The 24,088-nt window shown below is 39.6% G+C and overlaps 1 protein-coding gene across 6 annotated transcripts in view; it reads left to right on the plus strand.

Annotated features, from left to right (window-relative positions):
• Commd10 (COMM domain containing 10) overlaps positions 1–24,088 on the plus strand; it is a 137,004-nt gene that overhangs the window by 22,446 nt on the left and 90,470 nt on the right. For 3 of the 6 annotated variants that reach the window (NM_001004276.2, NM_001428844.1, XM_087593095.1), the window contains one exon: positions 7,554–7,664. The exons of 2 other annotated variants lie outside the window; for them this stretch is intronic. In NM_001004276.2, coding sequence (NP_001004276.1) covers positions 7,554–7,664 — 111 coding nt within the window. Of the gene's footprint in view, positions 1–7,553; positions 7,665–10,224; positions 10,814–24,088 lie in introns of those variants that run through there. One more of the 6 variants, XM_087593096.1, reaches the window with a different exon arrangement.

The raw sequence follows: 24,088 nt of genomic DNA on the forward strand, positions 1-24,088 counted from the left end.
CCATCAGCACTGCTACAATTCTTACAGTGTGCAGGATGCAGCATTCCGTCACCAGCTGACTAGCTGGCATTTGAAATGTGACCTCCTGTGTTTCTTGGAGTTGGGATGTGAGCGTAGAGAGCTTCACCAGCTTTATACAACAGCTTTGGCTGAGTCATCATTTCCACAGCTATTAAAAATGGACAGAAAACTAGCTTGAAAGTGCCATTCTATAGACATTTTTGTAAGTATTGAATTAGTCTCTTTGCTCAAAAGTAGGAATCAACACTTTTCTGATAGGACCAGGTTTTCTCTCACATTGTAGGCTTGTTGCTTAAAATTTATATACCTGTAGATAATTTTTATAGTTAACTTCTGCTGTCAATTTGACATGACTTGGTGTCACCTTGGAGGAGGAATTTCAACCAAAGAATTGACTTATGACATGAAAGTGGCACCTTCTCTTAGTTGCTCATTGATACAGGAGGGTCCAGCTTACTGTGGGTAAGGCTATCCCTAAGCAAGTAGGCCTGAGTTCTAAGAAAGGCAACTGAACAGGGCAGAGGGAGCAAGTCAATAAGCACTGTTCTTCCATGATTCTGCTTCAAGTTCTTACCTTGATTTCTTACCTTGGTTTCCCCTGAGGAAAGGCTTTAACTTCCATAAATTACTTTTGGTCATGGTGTTTATCACAGCCACAGAAACCTAACTAGAACAATAGCATTTAAGAAAAGAACACATATAAAATGCTGGTCAGTACAGTTTTGTCTAATGCCATGGTGTTGGTTTTATTTGTTTGTTTTGTTTTGTTTTGAGGGCAATGAGAAGGAAACTTTATTTTTTTCATGTTTTATACACTTTTGTAATTAGGAACCTATCATATACAAAATGGGGAATGACTTGTATTCCTTGAATTAAATTACTTGATAATGTAGCAGTCATTGCTTATGTTGTTCTGACAGCAGAATGTAAAATCAAGTCTGGCTTTAAATAAGAGATTCTGAAACAACGTAATAGAACATATTTGAAAATAACTAGCAATGTGATTTTATAAAAACAAAAGAAGCAGATGTGTGAAGAAAAAGTGAGGGATGCACTTAAACGCTGAAGGAGTAGGATGGGGTTTGGTTTTGTCTGTGGTGTGAGCCTCAGAGGATGTGGTCACAGTGGCCATAGGAGAAGTCAAGTCATGTAAAGCCAGCTCCAGAACTGCATCATGGACCTAAATTCATAGGAAGGGACACAATTCCCACCTAATTTGCTTTCGAAGAGAAAACAGAAGTTTATTGCAGTTTTGAACAAATGGGTAAGACCTGCCCTGAAATCAGCTAGGCAGACATGGAAGCAAATTAAATGTCTGTAAATTCTTAGGCTTAAAAAGAGCCTTAAGGAAATTATTGTAAAAGTAATTGACTTTTAACCAGATGGCTCACTGGTTAAGAACACTGGCTGCTCTTCCAGAGGGTTTGATTCTCAGCACTTGCATAGCTGCTCACAACTATCTGCAATTCCAATTCCAATTCCAACCCTCACATAGACACACATGCAGGCAAAACACCAGTGCACATGAAATAAACATTTAAAAAAATAAATAAAAAGAATTGACAGTGGCTGTATCCTGAAAGGGAGCAGTGGAGGGCAGTATTTATTGTTAACACCCATTTGTCAGATACATTGCCAGTGCTTTTACACATACATACCTTTTGCCCACAAAAGCTCAGTTCAGTGGTTGAATCAGATTTGCTCAGTTTTAACCCAAAGTGAAGAAACTGATGGTTAGAATTAGGTGAGCTGTCCAGCGGCAGGGAAGTAGGAAGAATGGCCATGGAGTTAGAGACCTGTTTGATTGGCCAGGAAAATGCCAGCTTCCTAAGGTGACTGAAGAGGTCGTATCTGCACTCCAGCACCTGGTGCATGATATCTGCCTCCATTTCGGAAGATGTCATCTAAAATTCAGCTGAAGTAATTTGCCCCAAACATGTCTAAAGAAGCTCACTGTCTAGTCTTAGGTCTTTCTCCAGTTTCCTCCGAAAACTCCCACACTTGTCAGTAGAGGTCAAGTGTCCCTCATCTCAAGTGCTTGCTCCAAGAAGTGTCCCAGACTTTATGGTTGTTCAGATTTTGGGATATTTGCCACATGTTCCCAGCTGTGCATGTGCCTGTGAAGGGTGTAATTTGAACTGCCCCAAATTCCAAGCCCTCTGTGTGGCACATTATTATTGAAAAATTATCAGATTTTGAACCATTTTTGGTGTTTGGATTTCTGGGTCAGGAATGTTCAAACTGTACCTTATGCACCATTTCCTTTTCCAAGCAATTTCTCTTTTCCTCTTGAAGAAAATAGTAGTTATTTCCTTTTAAACCTAGATTCAAGAAAATCCTAATTTCTGCCTTTTATCACTATATTTTCCCTCGTTGAACAGACTATTAGAAGATCCAGCAGCCTCATTGCCAGTGTGAAGGGTGTGTTCTCTTTCATAATTACATCAATGTTCCTATGGATGATTGTTATCCTTTTCAGTCAGTGACTTGAAGTTTGCACTGTCTGATATTAATATAGCCCATGTTAGCCTTCTTTTAAATGCTAGTTGTATGGCATGCCTTTTCCCTCGTCCACAACATTTTAATACTTCTATTTTAAGAGACATATCAGCAAAAATTAGTTGCTTGTCTATTTACTTGTGTGTTTAGCTGCTAATGTGTGTGTGTGTGTGTGTGTGTGTGTGTGTGTGTTTGTGCGTGCCGGTGAGCTCGCGGGACCAACTGCCCCCTTCTATGTTCAGCATTTCATATGGATGCTGGGGATCTGATCACCATGCTTGTGTGGCAGTTGCTTTCCTGACTGAGCCATCTCTCCAGCAGTATTTACTATTCATTTTAGCTTTATAGAGTTAATATTATAGCCATTTTTGTTCATTTTGACCATGTTCAGAATTGTGTTTTATTGAGTAATTATTAGTTAATAATTGATCGAAAATTTCACATGGACATAGTAGACAAAGGAAAGTCATTTATTAACTAATGAGTAACATTTCCAAGTAAGAAGCAATATTTGTTAGCTGCTTAGGAGGTAATGTATTTACAGTTCTGGAATGAGCTAAAATCATTTAAAATATCAGAGGTTTATTCTTCATCTTTTAAATTTAGTTTGCTGACATTTAAACCCAGACCCTGTGTAGAATAGTTTTTTGTCAACTTGATACAAACTAGAGTCATCTGCAAAGAGGAACCTCAACTGAGAAAAATGTCCTAATCAGACTGCACATAGGCAAATCCTTGGGCCGTTTTCTCGGTTAATGATTTATGTGATATTAATCCTGGGCTGCTGTTCCTAGGTCAAATGAGAATGCAGGGTGAGCAGGCCATGAGGAGCAAACCAGTATGCAGCACTCTTCCACTGCCTCTGCTTAGTTCCTACCTCTAGGTTCCTGCCTTGACTTCCTGCCCTGACTACCGTGATAGGCCATGAGCCATAAGCTGAAATAAACCCTGTTCTCCCCAGGAGTGCCTGTGGACACTGTGTTTATCACAACACACGAAGCAAACTAATATAGACCCCAAGTTTTAAATTTGAATATAAATAACAACAAAATTCCCTAGTATTTTAATATACATTGTAACGTCCTGAGTATACCCAGGGACAGAGTTTCATTTTGACCAGAGGGCAGAACTCTACACTAAATTTTGTTGTGTTGTATGTAATTAAAAAATTGATGACAGCTATATTGCTTCTCGTTGTGGGTCTCAGAGGACTCATTAGTGTGCCATAAGACTTTCACCTTTGCAGAGAGTGGCTCTTGTTCACATTTATATCATCGTTGCTCTTTGTAGACCCAGCAAATGACATTCCAAGCAATGTAAAGGGTTACATTTTTAGTTTTTCTTTTAAGACATTCATGTGTTTGATTTATAGATGCAATTTATCTTGTAGGATAGTCCTTAATTTACAGTTCTCTATAGTTTGTTCATGATATAATTTTGGCTGTGAATTTTTATTAGTTTCGTATAAAAGTGATCTTGTACTATCATAGTACATAAACCTTAGGGTCTTGACAACCATTTCCTAGTTTTGGGTCATGCTAACTTTGACCTCTTGGGCTAGATGACGAAAGCTTTCACGTTGAACCTCTCCCCCTGCTTTGTAACATGAAAGCAGTGGGAGTAGACACTGACACTTATGACTGTGCACTACTCACACGGTCCCAGCGACTATACCAATGAGTGTTAGCAACCAGAACGTTAGGGCTACTCAGTAGACCCCTTCCCAGTGAGTTCTTACTCATTTCTGGCTGTGGGCATGCCCTCTATGCCTCTGAAAGAGCAGGGAGAAGCAGCAGTGCACCTGTTTTCTCAGCACATCCTCTCATGTTGATGATGCTCTCATTGCATTCTTTTCAGCTTGGCCTCAAGTCACTGCTGTGTCTGTTCAACTCGCTTTCAAGTTAAGTGATCAGGATTCTGGTCAAGTAGTAAGCGTTGTGAGGCTGGCATTCAGATCCTGTGCAGCAAAGGTAGTTTGGCTAAATCATCAGGAAGGCTCTGTTGTCAGAGGCTTGTAATAACTATTGCACTTCACAAAGCTTGAAACTTTAGATTTATAGGGAACTGAATTGAAAACCACATGACCATGCTGCTGTGTCTAGTCTATGCTGTGTAATGTTTGCAGGGAACCTGAACTGCCATAGTCTTTCTCTCTCTCCTGATTCTGTCCTGCCTGATTAGCTTGTACTCTTCTGTTAGTAGATTCAGAGGGAACAATTAGTTTTCACCATAGGGGAGCTGTAGTAAGTTAATGTACTTTGGGCTTAATTAAGTACTTTGTACTTAATAACCTATCTGGTACCACAACTGATAGATCAGCAGTTTCTTGCCTGAATCTATTTATTGATTGTGCCTCATGGTATGCACCACACACTTGGGTACTTTAGTTACCTTCTCAGTACAAAGATACAAAAGAAAGGAAGGGGGGATGAGAGAAAGAAAACCTTATTTGTGCTCAATCTAACAAAGAATTTTGAAGGACATAGAGTCAATAAAGGATTTTCAACAAAATATGCTATTCACTAGTTGAAATTTTTATTTTTTTAAAATCTAAGTTTCTTAGATGCAAGAGACCCACAGCCAGACATTAGGTGGAGTTCAGAGAATCCTTGGGAAGAGGGGATGGTGGTGGGAGGATTGTAGGAGCCAAATCGGTCAAGGACCACAAGAAAACCTGCAGAATCAACTAACCAGGGATCATCAGGACTCATGCAGACTAAACCAGTAAAAACCAGGCAGCCTGCATATGATTAACCTAGACCCTCTCTCTATATATATGTTACAGTGTACAGCTTGGTATTCTTATAGGACTCCTAACAGTGTGAGCAGGAGTTGTCTCTGATTCTGTTGCCTGCTGTTGGAATTCCTATTGGGTTGCCTCAGCTAGCATTAATAGAACAGGTGGTACCTACTCTTACTGCAACTTGCTATGCCATGGGAGGGCTGCTCTTTTCTAATGAGAAACAGAGGAAGAATGGGTGAGAGGAGGGGGGTGGAAGATTAGAGGTGGTGAGAGACTAGGAAGAAAGTAGGGAGGGGGAACTGTGGTCATGGTATAGAAAATAAATAAATTAAATAAATAAATAAATAAATAAATAAATAAATAAATAAATAAAATGCAAGTTTCTAAAATGCTCTCTTAATAACAAGGTTTTAAACACCATTGGCTCAACTAAATATGATGCCACCTGTCAGTAAGTATAGTACTTGGGACAGGGGATGGAAAGATCAGGAGTTAAATGCCATCCTGGGCTACATGATGGGTTTGAGAAACATCGTGTGCTTTCCCAGTACCCCCCCTCCTAATTCAGCCCACTGTCAGCTGTTTTTGTGTACTTGATTGCTAGCATTTTTATTGTTTTTTTTTTTAAAGATTTATTCATTTATTTTATATAAGTACACTGTAGCTATCTTCAGATACACCAGGAGAGGGCATCAGATCTCTTTACAGATGGTTGTGAGCCACCGTGTGGTTGCTGGGAATTGAACTCATGACCTCTGGAAGAGCAGTCAGTGCTCTTAACCGCTGAGCCATCCCTCCAGCCCCATTTTTATTGTTTAGAGACCGCTTCTACTGTTGGATTTGGCAAGTATGACAAGAGGCTGATCTACTGAGACTAGAGGGAAACTTTACAGAGATTTCAGGTTAAAGAAGCCTGAAATTGGCTTTCTATTAAGTCTGTGCTGTTTGTATTGATTCCCACAGAGTGGAAATGTACTTGAAGATGACTGTCCTCTTCTGTACCATCTTTTTTTTTTTTTTTTTTTTTATTAACTTGAGTATTTCTTATATACATTTCGAGTGTTATTCCCTTTCCCAGTATCCGGGCAAACATCCCCCTCCCCCCTCCCCTTCCTTATGGGTGTTCCCCTCCCAACCCTCCCCCCATTGCCGCCCTCCCCCCACCAGTCTAGTTCACTGGGGGTTCAGTCTTAGCAGGACCCAGGGCTTCTCCTTCCACTGGTGCTCTTACTAGGATATTCATTGCTACCTATGAGGTCAGAGTCCAGGGTCAGTCCATGTATAGTCTTTAGGTAGTGGCTTAGTCCCTGGAAGCTCTGGTTGCTTAGCATTGTTGTACATATGGGGTCTCGAGCCCCTTCAAGATCTTCCAGTTCTTTCTCTGATTCCTTCAACGGGGGTCCTATTCTCAGTTCAGTGGTTTGCTGCTGGCATTCGCCTCTGTATTTGCTGTATTCTGGCTGTGTCTCTCAGGAGCGATCTATATCCGGCTCCTGTCGGTCTGCACTTCTTTGCTTCATCCATCTTGTCTAATTGGGTGGCTGTATATGTATGGGCCACATGTGGGGCAGGCTCTGAATGGGTGTTCCTTCAGTCTCTGTTTTAATCTTTGCCTCTCTCTTCCCTGCCAAGGGTATTCTTGTTCCCCTTTTAAAGAAGGAGTGAAGCATTCACATTTTGATCATCCGTCTTGAGTTTCATTTGTTCTAGGTATCTAGGGTAATTCAAGCATTTGGGCTAATAGCCACTTATCAATGAGTGCATACCATGTATGTCTTTCTGTGATTGGGTTAGCTCACTCAGGATGATATTTTCCAGTTTCAACCATTTGCCTACGAATTTCATAAAGTCGTTGTTTTTGATAGCTGAGTAATATTCCATTGTGTAGATGTACCACATTTTCTGTATCCATTCCTCTGTTGAAGGGCATCTGGGTTCTTTCCAGCTTCTGGCTATTATAAATAAGGCTGCAATGAACATAGTGGAGCACGTGTCTTTTTTATATGTTGGGGCATCTTTTGGGTATATGCCCAAGAGAGGTATAGCTGGATCCTCAGGCAGTTCAATGTCCAATTTTCTGAGGATCCTCCAGACTGATTTCCAGAATGGTTGTACCAGTTTGCAATCCCACCAACAATGGAGGAGTGTTCCTCTTTCTCCACATCCTCACCAGCATCTGTTGTCCCCTGAGTTTTTGATCATAGCCATTCTGACTGGTGTGAGGTGAAATCTCAGGGTTGTTTTGATTTGCATTTCCCTTCTTAATCCAGTCTGCATTTGTCTTTCGTAGCTAGAGACAGTGGGATGGCAGCTTAACCTGCAAATGGCTCACTCAGCTCAAGCAAAGCTGCAGTCTCCTCAGGCCGTGCTGCAACTGGGAGTGAGCAAGGAAGACTCCAAGGTGAGAAACTGTGCCCTGGGGAAATGAGGTTTTCTGGTAGGTCTAGTGTCTCATTGACAGAGGAGTCCACATGTAAAATGTAAACAAGTTACAACAGCTTACCTTGCAATGTGAATTTAGTGACTCCCTATGAGGTCACTGTTCTTGATGGCCCCTCCCCATCACACGTGTGTGTGTGTGTGTGTGTGTGTGTGTGTGTGTGTGTGTTAAGCCGTAAGCTGCATGCATAAAGGGAAGGGGGTGTTTGTTGTCAACCAATGCCTGGGACAGTTAGATAGTCTGAGTTATGTTTTGGGGAGTCGTGTGTTCATGTGTTTAAATCCATTCTCTTGCAAGATAGATTTTTGAACCAGTTTTACATCATAGAACAGTTTTTCCTTTAGTATCAGTTTCAGAATAACTTGAACATAATTACTGAAGGTGAAGAAGTGCCATGGAAGGGTCCTCACTGTTGCTCAGAGAGAATTTTCTGATACAATGAGCACGACCTATCATAGTTTGTACTGTAATTACCCTTTTAAGATAGGAAGGGGAGGGTAAATTTACCCTCTAAATAGATACTTTGTATCATCTTGAGATGTTTAGATAGAGCTGGGGGTGGGGTGCTGTGGGAGATGTGAGGACGGAGAGGTGACTGTTTTTCCAGTTGCTGTGCTTACAGTGGGATAGAACGTACTTTGATAGTGTGCTCACAGTTAGTTATTATGTCATAGGATTTCTGTCCTTTTCAAGAACTGGGCCAGTAGCCAGCCCAGGTTATATAACCACAAAAGACTGATATGATTTGTCTTATACATAATAAATTAGTTTAATGCAGTGTTCCAAAATCATTTCACACATTTTTCACTGCAAACCAATGCACACTTACTAGTGAAGTGTTTAAGTGAGAAGTATGCCATTATGCTGTAACGTAGTGGTGACATAATCTGGGCATGTAATAATCTCTCCTGTAGCAGGTAGTGTGCACCTTGTAGGTTTCTCTGAAGATCATGTGCCTACTGTGTGTAGCACTTAGGCCAGTGTGGTAAATTCTCAGTAAGTCCTGACTGTTCTCTTCATCACCATCATCGTGCAGTGTGTGAGGCTACAATCAATTAGTCAATCTGTCCATCAATCCATTTGCTCCAGGCCAAAATTTCTTTTTTTTTTTTTTTTGGTTCTTTTTTTTTTTTTTTCGGAGCTGGGGACCGAACCCAGGGCCTTGAGCTTCCTAGGCAAGCGCTCTACCACTGAGCTAAATCCCCAACCCCCCAAAATTTCTTACTAACCTAATTTGCTAATGTAGTTATTGTCATTTTCTTTTTTCTGTGTCATTGCTCTTTATTTCCCCCTTGGTATACTTTTACTATTTACACTTACTGCGAACCCCAGAGCACAAGGACAGCCTGGCCTGTCCCTTTCCTTCCTGACAACCAAGGGAGGCATTCCTTTAGTTTAGGAGAACAGTCTGGGACACATTGGAGTAGACTGGGGCCCACCATGACTGAGCATATGCATCCTTAAATAGCTCTGTGCCGTCAGTTTCTCTGTGGCTACCACATGTTAACTCCAGGCAGCTGCAGCAGTCTATGAGACTTTTTAATACCAAATCTTAGATGTGCTCTAGGCACCAGGGCTTCTGTAGCACTTTATTTTGGGATGCGTAAGGCTTCCTAACTCTATCACATAGGTATAAGAAAATGTTTTCTTGTTAGGCAGTGGACACAAAGGACTAAAGTCTCTCGGAAAGTAATCCTTTTTTAAAATTCATGTTACCCAGAAGTTAGTACAGATATGAAAACATAGCTCATTTGTGATATGAGTTCAAGGATATTTACAATTTTCCACTTGTTGCTCTTTTGAATTTTTGATTGGATCTTATTATGTATGAGTGTTATTTAGCCTTATAGCATGAAGAGCTAGAGCACCACTGTCATTCACAGTAAACGGAAGGAGAGCACCACCCACTGGGAGGGGCACTGGGCCTCCATTCTGGGTGCAGACTGAGTCACTTCGTTGCATTGCCCCTTCCCTGTGTCGCTGTGTGGACTTCGACCCAGCTAGTGTTTCCTAGGCAGTGACACACAATGAAAAGTAAAACCCTTGTCAGCCTGGGCAGGGGCATGCTGTGTCCAAGTGATGCGGTGCCTCAGGGAACAGTTGACAGCTACACCGACTGCTCAGCCAGCCGCTGAGTTCTGCCTTGAGTTGAATCTTTTGTTTACATTTTCTTGTTATCATGAGTTCATTTTGTAAAATTTTTACTTTGTGTGGCTGCTTAGTGTTAATATTTATGTTACTTCTGTTATTAGAGACCACAGACTATACTGTTTTCTCTCTGTTTCCTGTGTTCTAAAATGAGAATTCAGGAGTTTGTTGATAGGCTGAAGTGAAAGGCAAGGATATGGAGCAGGTTTGAAAACCGAACTTACTGAAGGGACAGCTGCTATTAAAATACTAGAAGTCAGACTGAGGGTATTATGAAAAGAACCACAAAGTACGAAATTATCAAATTATTTAAAATAGTAATCTGTAGGTAGGAATCCTTTTTAACTATTTATTTTATAACGTATTTACCCAGGAAATGTGCATGGATTGAGACCCTGAGAGGATTGGAGTCAGTGTAATTAGAGCGTATCTGAACAGAGTATCTGAACAGTGAAACATGAACGGTTGTAGATTTTGCACAGATCTTTAGTCTAATGATTTTTCAGCTAATGTCCTTTGTATCTCCGACTGCATTTTGCAAAGTAAGATGATTTCTCTTGTTCACAAATACTTTAAAATGAGCTTTCTTGTTTTGTTTGGTTTGGTTTGTTTCATTAGGGGGCAGTAGAGCACTTTGCCTGCGGAACCATTTCTGGCATTCACAATGTTATTTAACATAACATTCAAAGTAGTTGTGGGAAATGCTAAGTGTTTACATTTCTAATCTGTATATAACAATAGAGTTCTTCTGTTTCCATCAACAGAATTAATGCCAATTAATCAGATATGTATAGAACAAATAAATGAGATCAGCATGAGTCAGCTTTTGTTAATTTGTCTGTGATCATTTGCCAAAATGTAATTCAATAAAAGCCTTCTGCACAGTTGACTTTTCCTGTGCATCCTGTCTCTTAACATTTATTTCTTTACAAGAAAATGGAATAAAATAATCCCAAAGATAACTGAATGACTCTGTTGCATAATAGTTTAAACGACTTCCAGACTAATTATAGGTAATTAAAAAAAAAAGGTGAAGAATACAATGTCATTAGTAACAAGTCGCAGTAATATTGACTATCATCAATGCTTTGAATATTCTAAAAATACCATGATACTTAAAATATACACTGAAGATCCTTATCATCTGTTTGTTACTCAATAGAGTCCTATTCTATTAAAGTAGAACTTAAAATCATGTTTCATTCTTTACCCACAACCAAGATAAAATTACTTCCACAGCAAACTTCCATTTTTTATAATGCTAAGCTGGACTTTATTTAGGATGCAGAAGGCATTTATGGATAAGTAAATATGATTTTGAGTGAATATGGTTCCTGAGATAGACATCTTCATATTTCCAACTGAATGACATATTCCATTTAGAGAGAGAAAATGAGCTTTATTCTTTTACTGTTATGGTGTTTTCTAACTATGCTGGGAAAAGAACTCAGGGCCCGCACATGTTAGGCACCAGCTCTACCACGGAGCTACCTCCCACCTCTTTCATTTGTTTGCTCTGTCCTAGATGCTAGATCTTGTCAGGTGCAGGTTGTCTACAGGTTCTCTTTCAGTCATGATTGTAATTTTTTGGATAGATAGAGATAGGGAAATTCAGAGAAATTAGGTAATTTCCCCAGGTCATAAGGCTAGCAACCCACACATCTAGAATTTGAAGCCAGACCATTTTATTTCAGTGCACTGCAGTGCTCATGGGTTGGTGTGGGGCTACTTTCCTACTTAGGCAATTCAGTGATGCGTCCTATAGTATGAACACATATTTTTAGATGTTGAATGTTATTTTAAAATGTGAGGTTTTGTTGTTCTTTTTCTTCTTAAGAACCATATTCTAGGTTTCCCATTTTCTTTTTGTGTGATTTAGTTTGGGGAGTTGATACTTTTGTCGAGAGACACTTGTGTGCCTCTGTACAGTGAGTGTGTCCATGCTTATGTATGGACGATACTTTAACTGAACCTACTTTTTTAAAAGCAAATCTTGATATAAAGGTTATATTATGTCATTGCATGAAGCCTTTAAATAAACTATGTTACTTAAGGAGGAATATGCAATCTGATTTATTTAGGATACGTGTCTCAATAAGAAAAAATATGCCAATTAAATCTTGAATTCCTGTTATAGCAATTTAAAATACCCTTAAAGGTATTGTACAGTATTGTATTGTATAGTATTGATTGAATTAGTTGCACCTACAGATTTTTTTAAGATGTTCTCAAATGTAGATCTGAACTTTGTAAATGTATTTTAAAGTATGCTATATCACATCTTCACTAGCATAAATCACATTAAAGGCTACCTTTTCTCGATCATGCAAGCAAGATGATCTGTCTGATTGGAGCATAAATGAGATGTGGAAAAGAATTCATTTCTGATGTTTAATCCCTGCTGGAGGATCTTTTATTATAATATATATAATATATATTATAATATAAAGTTGTGCTATCTACTATGTTTATATAACTATACCAAATAAGTTATTACTGCAGTTTAGCAAATTAGGGGGACTTTGCTTTTTATAGTTAGCTTTTTTGTATATGTGGTAAAAACATCTAAAATTTTCTCGGTGAAATGTCAGTATGGTTTTTATCCACCCTGGACCTCAACTTGATCATGGTAGATAATCAGTTCGATGTGTTCCTGGATTTGGTCTACAAGCATTTTATTGAAAATATTTGCATCTGTGCTCGTAAGGAATATTAGTCTATACCTTTCTTCTTTTGTTGGGTCTTTGTGTGCCTTTGGTATCAGGGTAATACTGGGCTCATAAAAAGAATTAGGAACTGTCCCTTAAGTTTCTATGATAGAACCATATGAAACTCTTCATATTATTGCTGTTAATTCTTTGAGGATCTAGTAGAATTCCACTTTAAATCCATCTGGTCTGGGCATTTTTTTTTTTTTCTCCATCTTTATTAACTTGGGTATTTCTTATTTACATTTCAATTGTTATTCCCTTTCCCGGTTTCCAGGCCAACATCCCCCTAACCCCTCCCCCTCCCTTTTATATGAGTGTTCCCCTCCCCATCCTCCCTTCATTACCACCCTCCCCCCAACAATCAACGTTCACTGGGGGCAGGGCCAAGGGCTTCCCCTTCCACTGGTGTTCTTACTAGGCTATTCATTGCTACCTATGTGGTTGGAGCCCTGGGTCATTCCCTATGTAGTCTTTGGGTAGTGGCTTAGTCCCTGGAAGCTCTGGTTGCTTGGCATTGTTGTTCATATGGGGTCTCAAGCCCCTTCAAGCTCTTCCAGTCCTTTCTCTGATTCCTTCAACGGGGGTCCCGTTCTCAGTTCAGTGGTTTGCTGCTGGCATTCGCCTATTTATTTGCTGTATTCTGGCTATGTCTCTCAGGAGAGATTTACATCCGGTTCCTGTCAGCCTGTACTTCTTTGCTTCATCCATCTTATCTAGTTTGGTGGCTGTATATGTATGGGCCACATGTGGGACAGGCTCTGAATGGGTGTTCCTTCTGCCTCTGTTCTAAACTTTGCCTCCCTATTCCCTGCCAAGGCTATTCTTGTTCCCCTTTTAAAGAGGGAGTGAAGCATTCGAATTTTGATCATCCTTCTTGAGTTTTATGTGTTCTGTGCATCTAGGGTAATTCAAGCATTTGGACTAATATCCACTTATCAATGAGTCCATACCATGTGTGTTTTACTGTGATTGGGTTACCTCACTCAGGATGATATTTTCCAGTTCCATCCATTTGCCTATGAATTTCATAAAGTCATTGTTTTTGATAGCTGAGTAGTATTCCATTGTGTAGATGTACCACATTTTCTGTATCCATTCCTCTGTTGAAGGGCATCTGGGTTCTTTCCAGCTTCTGGCTATTATAAATAAGGCTGCTATGAACATAGTGGTGCATGTGTCTTTGTTATATGTTGGGACATCTTTTGGGTATATGGCCAAGAGAGGTATAGCTGGGTCCTCAGGCAGTTCAATGTCCAATTTTCTGAGGAACCTCCAGACTGATTTCCAGAATGGTTGTACCAGTCTGCCATCCCACCAACAATGGAGGAGTGTTCCTCTTTCTCCACATCCTCGACAGCATTTGCTGTCACCTGAGTTTTTGATCTTAGCCATTCTGACTGGTGTGAGGTGAAATCTCAGGATTGTTTTGATTTGCATTTCCCCTATAACTAAAGATGTTGAACATTTCTTTAGGTGTTTCTCAGCCATTCATCATTCCTCAGCTGTGAATTCTTTGTTTAGCTCTGAACCCCATTTTTTAACAGGGCTATTTGTCTCCTTGTGTTCTAACTTCTCGAGTTCTTTGTATATTTTGGATATAAACCGTCTATCTGTTGTAGGATTGGTAAAGATCTTTTCCCAATCTGTTGGTTGCCATTTTGTCCTAACCACAGTGTCCTTTGCCTTACAGAAGCTTTGCAGTTTTATGAGATCCCATTTGTCGATTCTTGATCTTAGAGCATAAGCCTTTGGTGTTTTGTTCAGGAAATTTTTTCCAGTGCCCATGTGTTCGAGATGCTTCCCCACTTTTTCTTCTGTTAGTTTGAGTGTATCTGGTTTGATGTGGAGGTCCTTGATCCACTTGTACTTAAGCTTTGTACAGGGTGATAAGCATGGATCAATCTGCATTCTTCTACATGCTGACCTCTAGTTGAACCATCACCATTTGCTGAAAATGCTATCTTTTTTTCCATTGGATGGTTTGGCTCCTTTTTCAAAAATCAAGTGACCATAGGGGTGTGGGTTCATTTCTGGGTCTTCAATTCTATTCCATTGGTCTATCTGTCTGTCTCTGTACCAATACCATGCAGTTTTTTATCACTATTGCTCTGTAATACTGCTTGAGTTCAGGGATAGTGATTCCCCCTGAAGTCCTTTTATCGTTGAGGATAGTTTTAGCTATCCTGGGTTTTTTGTTATTCCAGATGAATTTGCAAATTGTTCTGTCTAACTCTTTGAAGAATTGGGTTGGTGTTTTGATGGGGATTGCATTGAATCTGTAGATCGCTTTTGGTAAAATGGCCATTTTTACTATGTTAATCCTGCCAATCCATGAGCATCTTTCCATCTTCTGAGGTCTTCTTCAATTTCTTTCTTCAAAGGCTTAAAGTTCTTATCCTACAGATCTTTTACTTGCTTGGTTAAAGTCACACCGAGGTATTTTATATTATTTGGGACTATTATGAAGGGTGTTGTTTCCCTAATTTCTTTCTCAGCTTGTTTCTCTTTTGTGTAGAGGAAGGCTGCTGATTTATTTGAGTTAATTTTATACCCAGCCACTTTGCTGAAGGTGTTTATCAGGTTTAGTAGTTCTCTGGTGGAACTTTTGGGATCACTTAAATATACTATCATATCATCTGCAAATAGTGATATTTGATATTCCAATCTGTATCCCCTTGATCTCCTTTTGTTGTCTGATTACTCTGGCTAGAACTTCAAGAGCTATATTGAGTGAGTAGGGAGAGAGTGGGCAGCCTTGTCTAGTCCCTGATTCTAGTGGGATTGCTTCAAGTTTCTCTCCATTTAGTTTAATGTTAGCGACTGGTTTTCCTTCTTTTTTTTCTTTTTTTTTTTTTTTTTTTTGGTTCTTTTTTTCGGAGCTGGGGACCGAACCCAGGGCCTTGCGCTTCCTAGGTAAGCGCTCTACCACTGAGCTAAATCCCCAGCCGCGACTGGTTTTCTGTATATGGCTTTTACTATGTTTAGGTATGGGCCTTGAATTCCTATTCTTTCCAGGACTTTTATCATGAAGGGGTGTTGAATTTTGTCAAATGCTTTCTCAGCATGGAATACATATTTTTAAAGTATGTTCTTATAATTCTTTGAATTTCTTACCTGTCCATTGTTATGTTTTTTTTTCATATCTCATTAATGTAGATCTTCTCTCTGTCTTTTGGTTCATTTGACCAGAGGTTTGTCTCTTTTGTTGATTTTTCTCAATGAACCAACTGATCATTTCACCAGTCATTGTATTGTTTTGTTTTTATTTCATTTATTTCAGCCCTGAGTTCAGTTATTTTGTCCTATCCTCTTTTGGGATCTTATTTCTTCTTGTTGTCTTAGAGCTTTGAGAGTTGTTGTTAAGTGGTTAATATGACATCTACCCAGTTTTTAGATGTCTGTACTGACTTGCCTCTTAGAACTGCCATCATTATGTCCTGTAGATTTGGGTATGTTATGCTTTCATTTTCATTCAGTTTTAACACGTTTTATATTATTTCTTGATTTCTGCTTTGCCCAATTTTCATTCAGTAGTGAGTTAATATACTTTCTGCTGTTCCTGTTGTTGATATCTAGCTTTAATCACTGGTGGTCAGATAGGATACAGTGCGTTATTTCAGTTTCCTTGTATCTGTTGAGACTTGCTCTGTGTCCTCATATGTGGTCAGCTTTGGAGAAAGTTCCACTAGATGCTGAGAAGAAACTATATCATTTAGTGTTGGTTGGAATGTTCTATAGATGTCTGTTAGAGCTCTTTGATTTATAATGTTGTTTCACCCTAGCATTTTCTTGTTTAGTTTTTGTCTAGATGACCTGTCCATTGGAAAGAGAATACTGAAATCAACACCACTATCACTATGTAAATTTCAATGTGTGATTTTAATTATAGTAGAATTTCTTTATGAACTTTGGTGCCCATGTGCTTTGTGCATAAATGTTTGGAAGTAATATCATGTTGGGGTTTGGTTTTTTTTTTTTTTTGAGTAAGTAATGTTTTAATTGTTTTCTGTTTAGTTCTGGTTTAAAGTCTATTTTGTCAGATATTAAAATATTAAAATAGCAATACCAGCTTGCTCGATGGACCTATTTATTCAGAATACCTTTTTCCCTTTACCCTAAAGTGATGTCTATCCTTGATGGTGAGGTGTGTTTCTTGGATGCAGCAGAAAGATGGATTTTGTTTAATAATGCAATTTATTATTCTGTGTTTTGTTTATTGGAGAATAGAGAATATTACTATTTATGAGTTATTAAGGAGTAATTTTTTGATTCCTCTTGTGGTGTGTGTCTCTACTTTTGATTAACTATTCTCCTGATTATTTGTTTTTTGTATCCTCTTGAATGTACTTGGTATAGTTAACCTTCTCTTCAGACAAATGTTTTCCTTCTAGTGCCTTCTGTAGAGCTGGATTGGTGGTCTGAAATTATTTGATGTCATTTTTATTGTGAAATGTTTTTGTTGATTGTGATAGGTTTGCTGTGGATAAAACTTCATTAGCGCTTATAGGCTGTCAGACAAGGCTTTTTTTTTTTTTTTTTTTTTTAGCTTTCAGAGTCTTCATTGAAAAGTCATATGCTATTCTAATAAGTCAGCCTTTATATGTGATGTAGGCTACCTGCATCGTAGGTACAATTCTATTTAATGTTTTTCTCCTTCCTATATGCCTGTTATTCTTAGATTTGATCTTTTCACATTTATTTCACTATTCAATTAATTCACTATTCAATTCTATTTAATGTTTTGAAGTATTTTTGCATTATTTTCTTCAACTGTTTATGTTTTCAAGAATACGTTTATTTACATTTTCCCTAAAGGCCCTATTTGAAGACCTTGTGTGGTACCTCACAAGCTAAATGGCTTTTCTCATGGCCTATTGCAGTTGGGTTCTGGCTTCCTTTGTTTGTGTTTTTGCACAGGGATCTAGGTATCTGGGTAAAGATAGTTGAGGTATCTGGCTTTGGTTGGATGAGTGTTCCATTCTTTGGTTGCAGTTGCCCTTTCTGGGTCTGAGCCAAAGTGTGTCTGTCAGCTGTGGGTTCCCTGGAAGAAAGTGGTTCTATTGGTCAGATGGAGTCACAAGGATGGGTGTGGGTTAGAAGTAATGGCTGAAAGGACTGGCAGAAGAACTAGAGGGACTGTGGACCGTTAGTCCGCACCAATAGGCCAAGTCTCAGGGGGTTGAGGTGAGCTGGAGAAGGGCTCGGTCTAGCATGAGGCAGCAGACCAAAAAATAGTCTGGAGTGACCAGAGTGGTGGGGAGAACGATGCAGGTAGCCTACCTGGGTCTTAGCCAAGTGTGGTGGCAGTGGAGTCCTGGGTAGAGAGTCCTTGTGTTTGTCAGGTGGGGAATCCCAAAGGAAAGGAGATAGGTTAGAGGAATGGCCGAAAGAGGTGAACAGAAAGGCCCAGGCGAGCATGGCTCCCTCAGCCTGAAAATTTTCTTTACTAAACCTTTTCTTCTACATCAGTTGGTAAGATTCCTTTAAGAATTTTCTCCATTAGTTTTCTAGTTTGTTTATCTTAGAAGATCTTTATTCTTCACTGTTTTTAAAGGATACATTCGTTGGATATAGTAATTTAAAGGATATGTTCATTGGATATAGTAATTTAAAGTATACGCTCGTTGGAAATAGTAATTTTGGTTAGTAAGTATTTATTCATGGTCTTTAAAAGTATCATTCCATGTTTCTCTGTCTTTCATGTTTTTTTCTAAAAGGTTTCATGTTGTTTTTATTTTGCCAGTTGGCAATCCCCCATCCCTAAGTTTTATTTCCACATTCTATGCTATAGTCCTCTTACCTACCTATGGGGAGGTCGGCCATTTACTTCTACATGGGGTTCTAAGTGTCTCCTGTACTTGTTTGGCTTATAACTTTCTGTTTTTTTAAAAAGTTTTGTCGGTGATTTCATTGAGTAGTTCCTGTTTGTTTCTATCCAAGCTTCATATACTCTGGATTCCTGTGTTTGTTCTTCCTAGGGGTCACAGTTGTTCCCAAATGCATGTGCCTTCATTTTCCTCTGCAGAGTGCAGCTTGTACTTCCTTCCATATAGACCTGTGTTTGTAAATCTGCATCCAAGATAGTGTGGGCTAGTTCCTTTGCCCCACTGTGGCCAGCAGAAAGGGAGGCATTGTGGATATGTAAAAAGTTCAGTTCCTTCTCTACTGGAAAAGTTTGACTGTAAGACTCATCTTATGGAGATTTCCCACCAGGGCTCCAGCACTCTGAGCTCTTCATTGAGGAGGCCTGGCCCCCTCTCTGGTACTTGTTTGTATAGATTGTAACTCTTCCATCAATGCAGTCTAATTCCCAGCACACCAAATAGTACATTTGTGCAGTCTGCTGAGGCCTTCCTGTTTGCTTTTGCTTAAAGCCTCACTGAGAGGACCCTCCCTTCCTATTCCATTGTCTGGTGCCTGATGTTAGGCTCTGCTTTTCCTACAAATTTAAACTTTGCTGGTTCTAGGTTTTATCTGGTTTGTTGGTACTTTACTATTTCAGAGTCTTGAAGATTTGGGAAAATGTGTGTTTCCAATCTACCATTTCCCCAGGTTTTAGCATAGCCTTATTTTTCCTAATGTGAGTGGTGGTTACATTTTTAATCCCCACTTAAATGTCAGGGATTTTATCTCTTCTACATTTAATCTTTTGTGTACATTCACCTCTTTTGATTCTTAAGTACAAGAAAATGTAGGTATGTACCTAGTGTAGTCTTACTGAGCCTTTTTGCTGCAGACAGGTGAATAAGACAATTTGTAGATGTCTTAGCTTTGCCAGAGGATATTATGCTTCCAGTTATGCAAAAGCTACATAATAGCCACCCACTCAAGATCTTTCGTTCTGCATAATAATGATATGTAATAATAGGGCTGTTTTCATAGCACAGTGCATTCATGTGTCTCCTATGTTGTACATTTCTTTGTAGATAAAATATTACTGAATCCTCTGTATTTTAGAGAGATGGGTTAAAACACCAAGAAAGTAATATTCTCTGAAAGATGGACATTTGTTGTAAGAAAATTTATGCCAAGAAATAAACCTCGCCAAGACTGTGAGGATAGCAGACAATAAAGAAGGGAGAGTACAGGCTGGTTGAGGTCACACAGGGATGCTGCAGTGGCACAGGTACTGATCTTGCTGAGGACCCGGTTCCCAGTGCCCCATGTGAAGCTGCTCACAATCGTCTGTAACTCCAGCTCCAGACACCCCTGACCTCCAAGGGCACTTGCATTCTTGGACACATACTCAACACACATATACATAATTTAAAATATTAAAAATACATTTGTGAAAAGAGGAAAAGTAAAATAAAGGTAGGCCAGTGATAAGTTCTAATGTAATTTTTCAGAGAAAGAAGGAAAAGAGAGAAGCCCGTGAAAGTTGGTAAGTGTGATCTGGGACCATTTGAAGTGGAGGAACCATCAGATTAACTAATGGTGTTTGCACGTTTGCAGGCACCGGAGCTACCTCAGTGTGTCTTTCCCCTCTTGGCACTGTTACCTTCTTTCTTTTGGAATTGGTGATAATGGCTGTGCAGAAGCAAGAGTCACTATGTCTGACACTCCCACGTTCACACGATGGGAACACACAATTCATCAATTACTTTGTGCCAGCCATTGTTCTATGTCATCTTATTTTCTCATTGAGCCTTCCAGGTTGATAAGTGGGTCACTTCTTTTATTGTCCCAGAAGGACTGAAAATAATTTATGATTTAATAAAGTAGCTACTATGCTCCCATGGCCATTACTTTGTTTCCTGTCTTAAGTAAGACACCTGATTTGTTCAATAAATCCTATTCTTTCTGGTGCTGTCTCACTCTTAAACACTTTGATAGCCTTGAAACTCCGCTGAAGATAGGTGATTTATTCCCACTTGCTAGCTGGAGGACTAAGACCATGCCCCCATACGGGACTGGGTTGAGATGTGTTCCACTCACTCCTGTGAGGGCTTTCTATATGTGAAGTTCTTACAGTGCTAGAGAATCAGAGAACTCTGGCACGGGGGCTGGCAAAGACCATACAGGACTTGCTTGGGCATAGATCGGCACAGTCCATGGAGGCTCCACATCTGCTTGGTGAAGATGGTTGTCTTAGACGAGACTGTTCCCTTCTAGAAAAGTATCTTCCTTTACCCTAAGAAACTTTATCAGAGCCACACTATTGGTCCTAAGCAGCTGTGGCAACACTTTGCTGTTTCCTTAGTTAGGCACACAAGAGTACACACGTGCCTTTTAGCATTGGATCTATTCTTTCCATACTTGAGACCCTGGGAACACAAAGACCTTGGCATATATTGACCAACGGAGAGTTGTATATTTTATCTTATGCCTCTCCTCAGCTTAACACCTATGAAAGACCTGGTAAATTGAATTGTCTGCACTCTTTTGTGTTTTATTTCTGGCTTTAGTGTATGTCTGAGTTCATGCATGCACATCATAATTAAATTCACTTGACTGTTTTGTTACTCTATCGTAATAGTGAATGACTTGTATTAGAGGTCTTTGTCCTTTTTTTTATTTATTTACATATTTAAAGCCTTATGTTTCTTATTTTGTCACATTTATAAAGCATTACTCCTGTGTTCATTAAGGCAATCTCCCTGTTTCCGCTCATCAGTGGCTATAGCATCAGAACTTGAAGGTGGTTCTCTCATGGAAGCTCATCAACATTCTGCTTTGTTCAATAAAAGTACTTTGTAGAAATTATACAGATAAACAGGCATCATCTGTGACTAGGGGAACAAAAAGAAATGTGGGAGATGGTGGAGGTGGCAGGCTAATGTACAAACTGCTGTCCAGAGGATGCGAGTCTATTGTTGTGATCACCTAATATTAATAATTCTACTTTTTCTTATTTTCCTTGTAAATGTATTGATTCAGATTCAGTTGTTTGCCAGCCAAGTTATTTTAACGGGTCACACACACACACACACACACACACACACACACACACACACACACACGTGAGAAGCAGGTAGCTGTTTCTCCCGACTTCTACTTTTGGAGGTTTTTCATTACTGCTTGCAAAGTAGGACTTTACCTTTATTTATATTAATAGCATTAACCACCTATGGTGTTTTTTTCTTTTTGACCATTAAAACCTCACATTCATTTGTACCAAAACAAATCTTGAAGTCAGTAATTTTAATAAAGCCCTAATATGTTTCAGAACAATGATAACATTTGATTTATTGCATTAAAAAGGTATGGCTGGAGATTATTATTGTTTCCTTTTCTTCATGTTACTAATACTGTAAAGTGTTCCCAGAGAGGCCTTAGACTTTGTTAGTAAACACCTCACTGTCTGAGAACTGTGCTGCCTGTCTGGTCCTACAGTTTACATAGAAATAAAGAGTGAGTGGAGTGATCACTTCCATCTAATTAAAAAGGCAGCATTGGATTAATACATCTTTGAAAGTTGACAGAGGACAAGGTGGGCTGATGATGACACTGATATGCAGTTAAAAACAGCCGCGGGGTTGGGGTCATCGCTGGCGCACTAACACGGCGTCTGGAGAGCATTGTGATTGCTTAACCCACTGAAGCTCAGTGATGTGGATCTGGAAATGTGGACGTAATGGCCACCTTACATGATTGATTCTCTTAGAACTCAGCATATAGTACAAAGCCTTTTGAATTGAAGCCTAGGTTCAATACTGGGACTCCATCGTCCATCAAGTTTAGTTGGCTAAAGCAACCTACAGGGTTGCCTTATACTCACAGTTGTCTGGACTGTCATTTGATGGGAGATGCTTTGATGACAAGAGTTGATGTGAAGTCACTTTGGAGGAGATAGGTGAGAGTGGAGAGCTGCTTTGCAGTTAGGTACCATAGTTTGTCTACCATTTATATGCTGCTAGTCAGTGTTTTAATAACTCTGGCAAGTACCAAAATGAACAAATTAAAGGAGAAAGGATAGATTTTTTTTTCTCATAATTTTAAAAGTTTCAGTTCCTAGTCCTCGTCTCCATCAGTTCTGGGACCATGGTGAAGCATAAAAGATGGGAGTGTATAGCAGAAGAGAGAAAGGGACCAGGCAAAAATCCTCAAAGTCATGCCCCTAGTGACCTGCTTCCTCTACCTAAGCTTCCAACCCCCTCCTCCGAGTGCTATTAGTGACAGAGAATGTGTTCAGTACATGAGCTTTTGTGTGTGTGTGTGTGTGTGTGTGTGTGTGTGTGTGTGTGTGTGTGTGTGTGTGTGTGTGCGCGCGCATGTGTGCCTGTGTGTTGGGGTTGGGGGTGGGCATCTCATTTCAATCCATAAGAGCTGCAAATATGGGGGCTGGAGAGATGGCTCAGAGGTAAAGAACACTGTCTGCTCTTCCAGAGGTCATGAGTTCCATTCCCAGCAACCACATGGTGGCTCACAACCATCTGTAATGAGATCTGATGCCCTCTTCTGGCCTGCACATGTACATGCAGGTGGAATGCTGTATACACAATAAATAAGTCTTTAAAAAAAAAAAGCTGCAAATATTTACATCATTTCTTTACCCTTCCAAGAGTTCAGTAGCTGTAGCAGTAAACTTGAAAAAGATTGTCTTCATGAAGTCAGAACATTGCTCTTGGGGACAAGCTTCTTTTGTTCTAGAGATGTAATATTTAGAAAGAGTATTTCTTTCTATATACCTGAATGTTTGTTGATGTCAAACAGAGACAGGATTAACCTCAATAGACTTTCATTCTCAAGAAGAACAGGAGGGATTTGACTCTATATTTGAAAGCTGTTTTGAAATCCTTTTGGATAGTTATTACTAGATTATGTATTTTTATTTATAATCCTAGTAGTAGCGAATGCTCTTGGGTTAGACCTCTGTTATGCCAGTCCATTTGTGAAGGGTGTATTCTCCAAAGCTCCGAACTAGCTCCCTTTTGGCCCATTCTTCCTGTTCTATTGTCACTGTGAAAGACCCCCAGAGTGGGGAGGCCCTCACTCAAGTCTCAGGATGATGTGACCCCCGCAAGAACTCATGTAAGACTGTCCTTGTTGTAATCACATGAGGTTTATAGATAGGAACCAGTGCACTGGGGTTGAGACTTGTATCCCACGCAGGGGCAGAGGAGTTCGACCCCAAACTCAATTTTGGGGCTTATTTTATAGAGAAAATCACTCAGGCGGGAAGTAGTAGGCGCGTAACAATTTCATTGGCTCATTCAAATTGGCATACTCTATCTATAACGCAAGTTTAGTCAACTTATCTAAGCAAACCATTTCCCTGCTCGTGTCTTTCTCAGAATTACTGAACCAGCCCTAATCCAGGCCAGATGGACTTGTCGTTAGCCTATTTCTTGGAACAGGAGGCTATGTCCCCAGGCTGGGTACCAGTAGGTCTCTGAGTGCTTGCAGTAGAGTTAACTATAAGTTTTTTATTCTTACAACTGTAACCACCTCTGAAGACAGCTTAGAAAATAGACTCACCCTGTGAACAGCACTCTCAAGTCTGAAAGTAGTTCCCATAGAGGCTTATTTGAATTTTGAATACTTTTAGGCCCTTTTAGTCGATTGGCCTCATTTTGGCCAGTA

Source organism: Rattus norvegicus, chromosome 18 (genome assembly GCF_021556685.1).
Source record: "Rattus norvegicus strain SHRSP/BbbUtx chromosome 18, alternate assembly SHRSP_T2T, whole genome shotgun sequence".
Lineage (NCBI taxonomy): Eukaryota > Metazoa > Chordata > Mammalia > Rodentia > Muridae > Rattus > Rattus norvegicus.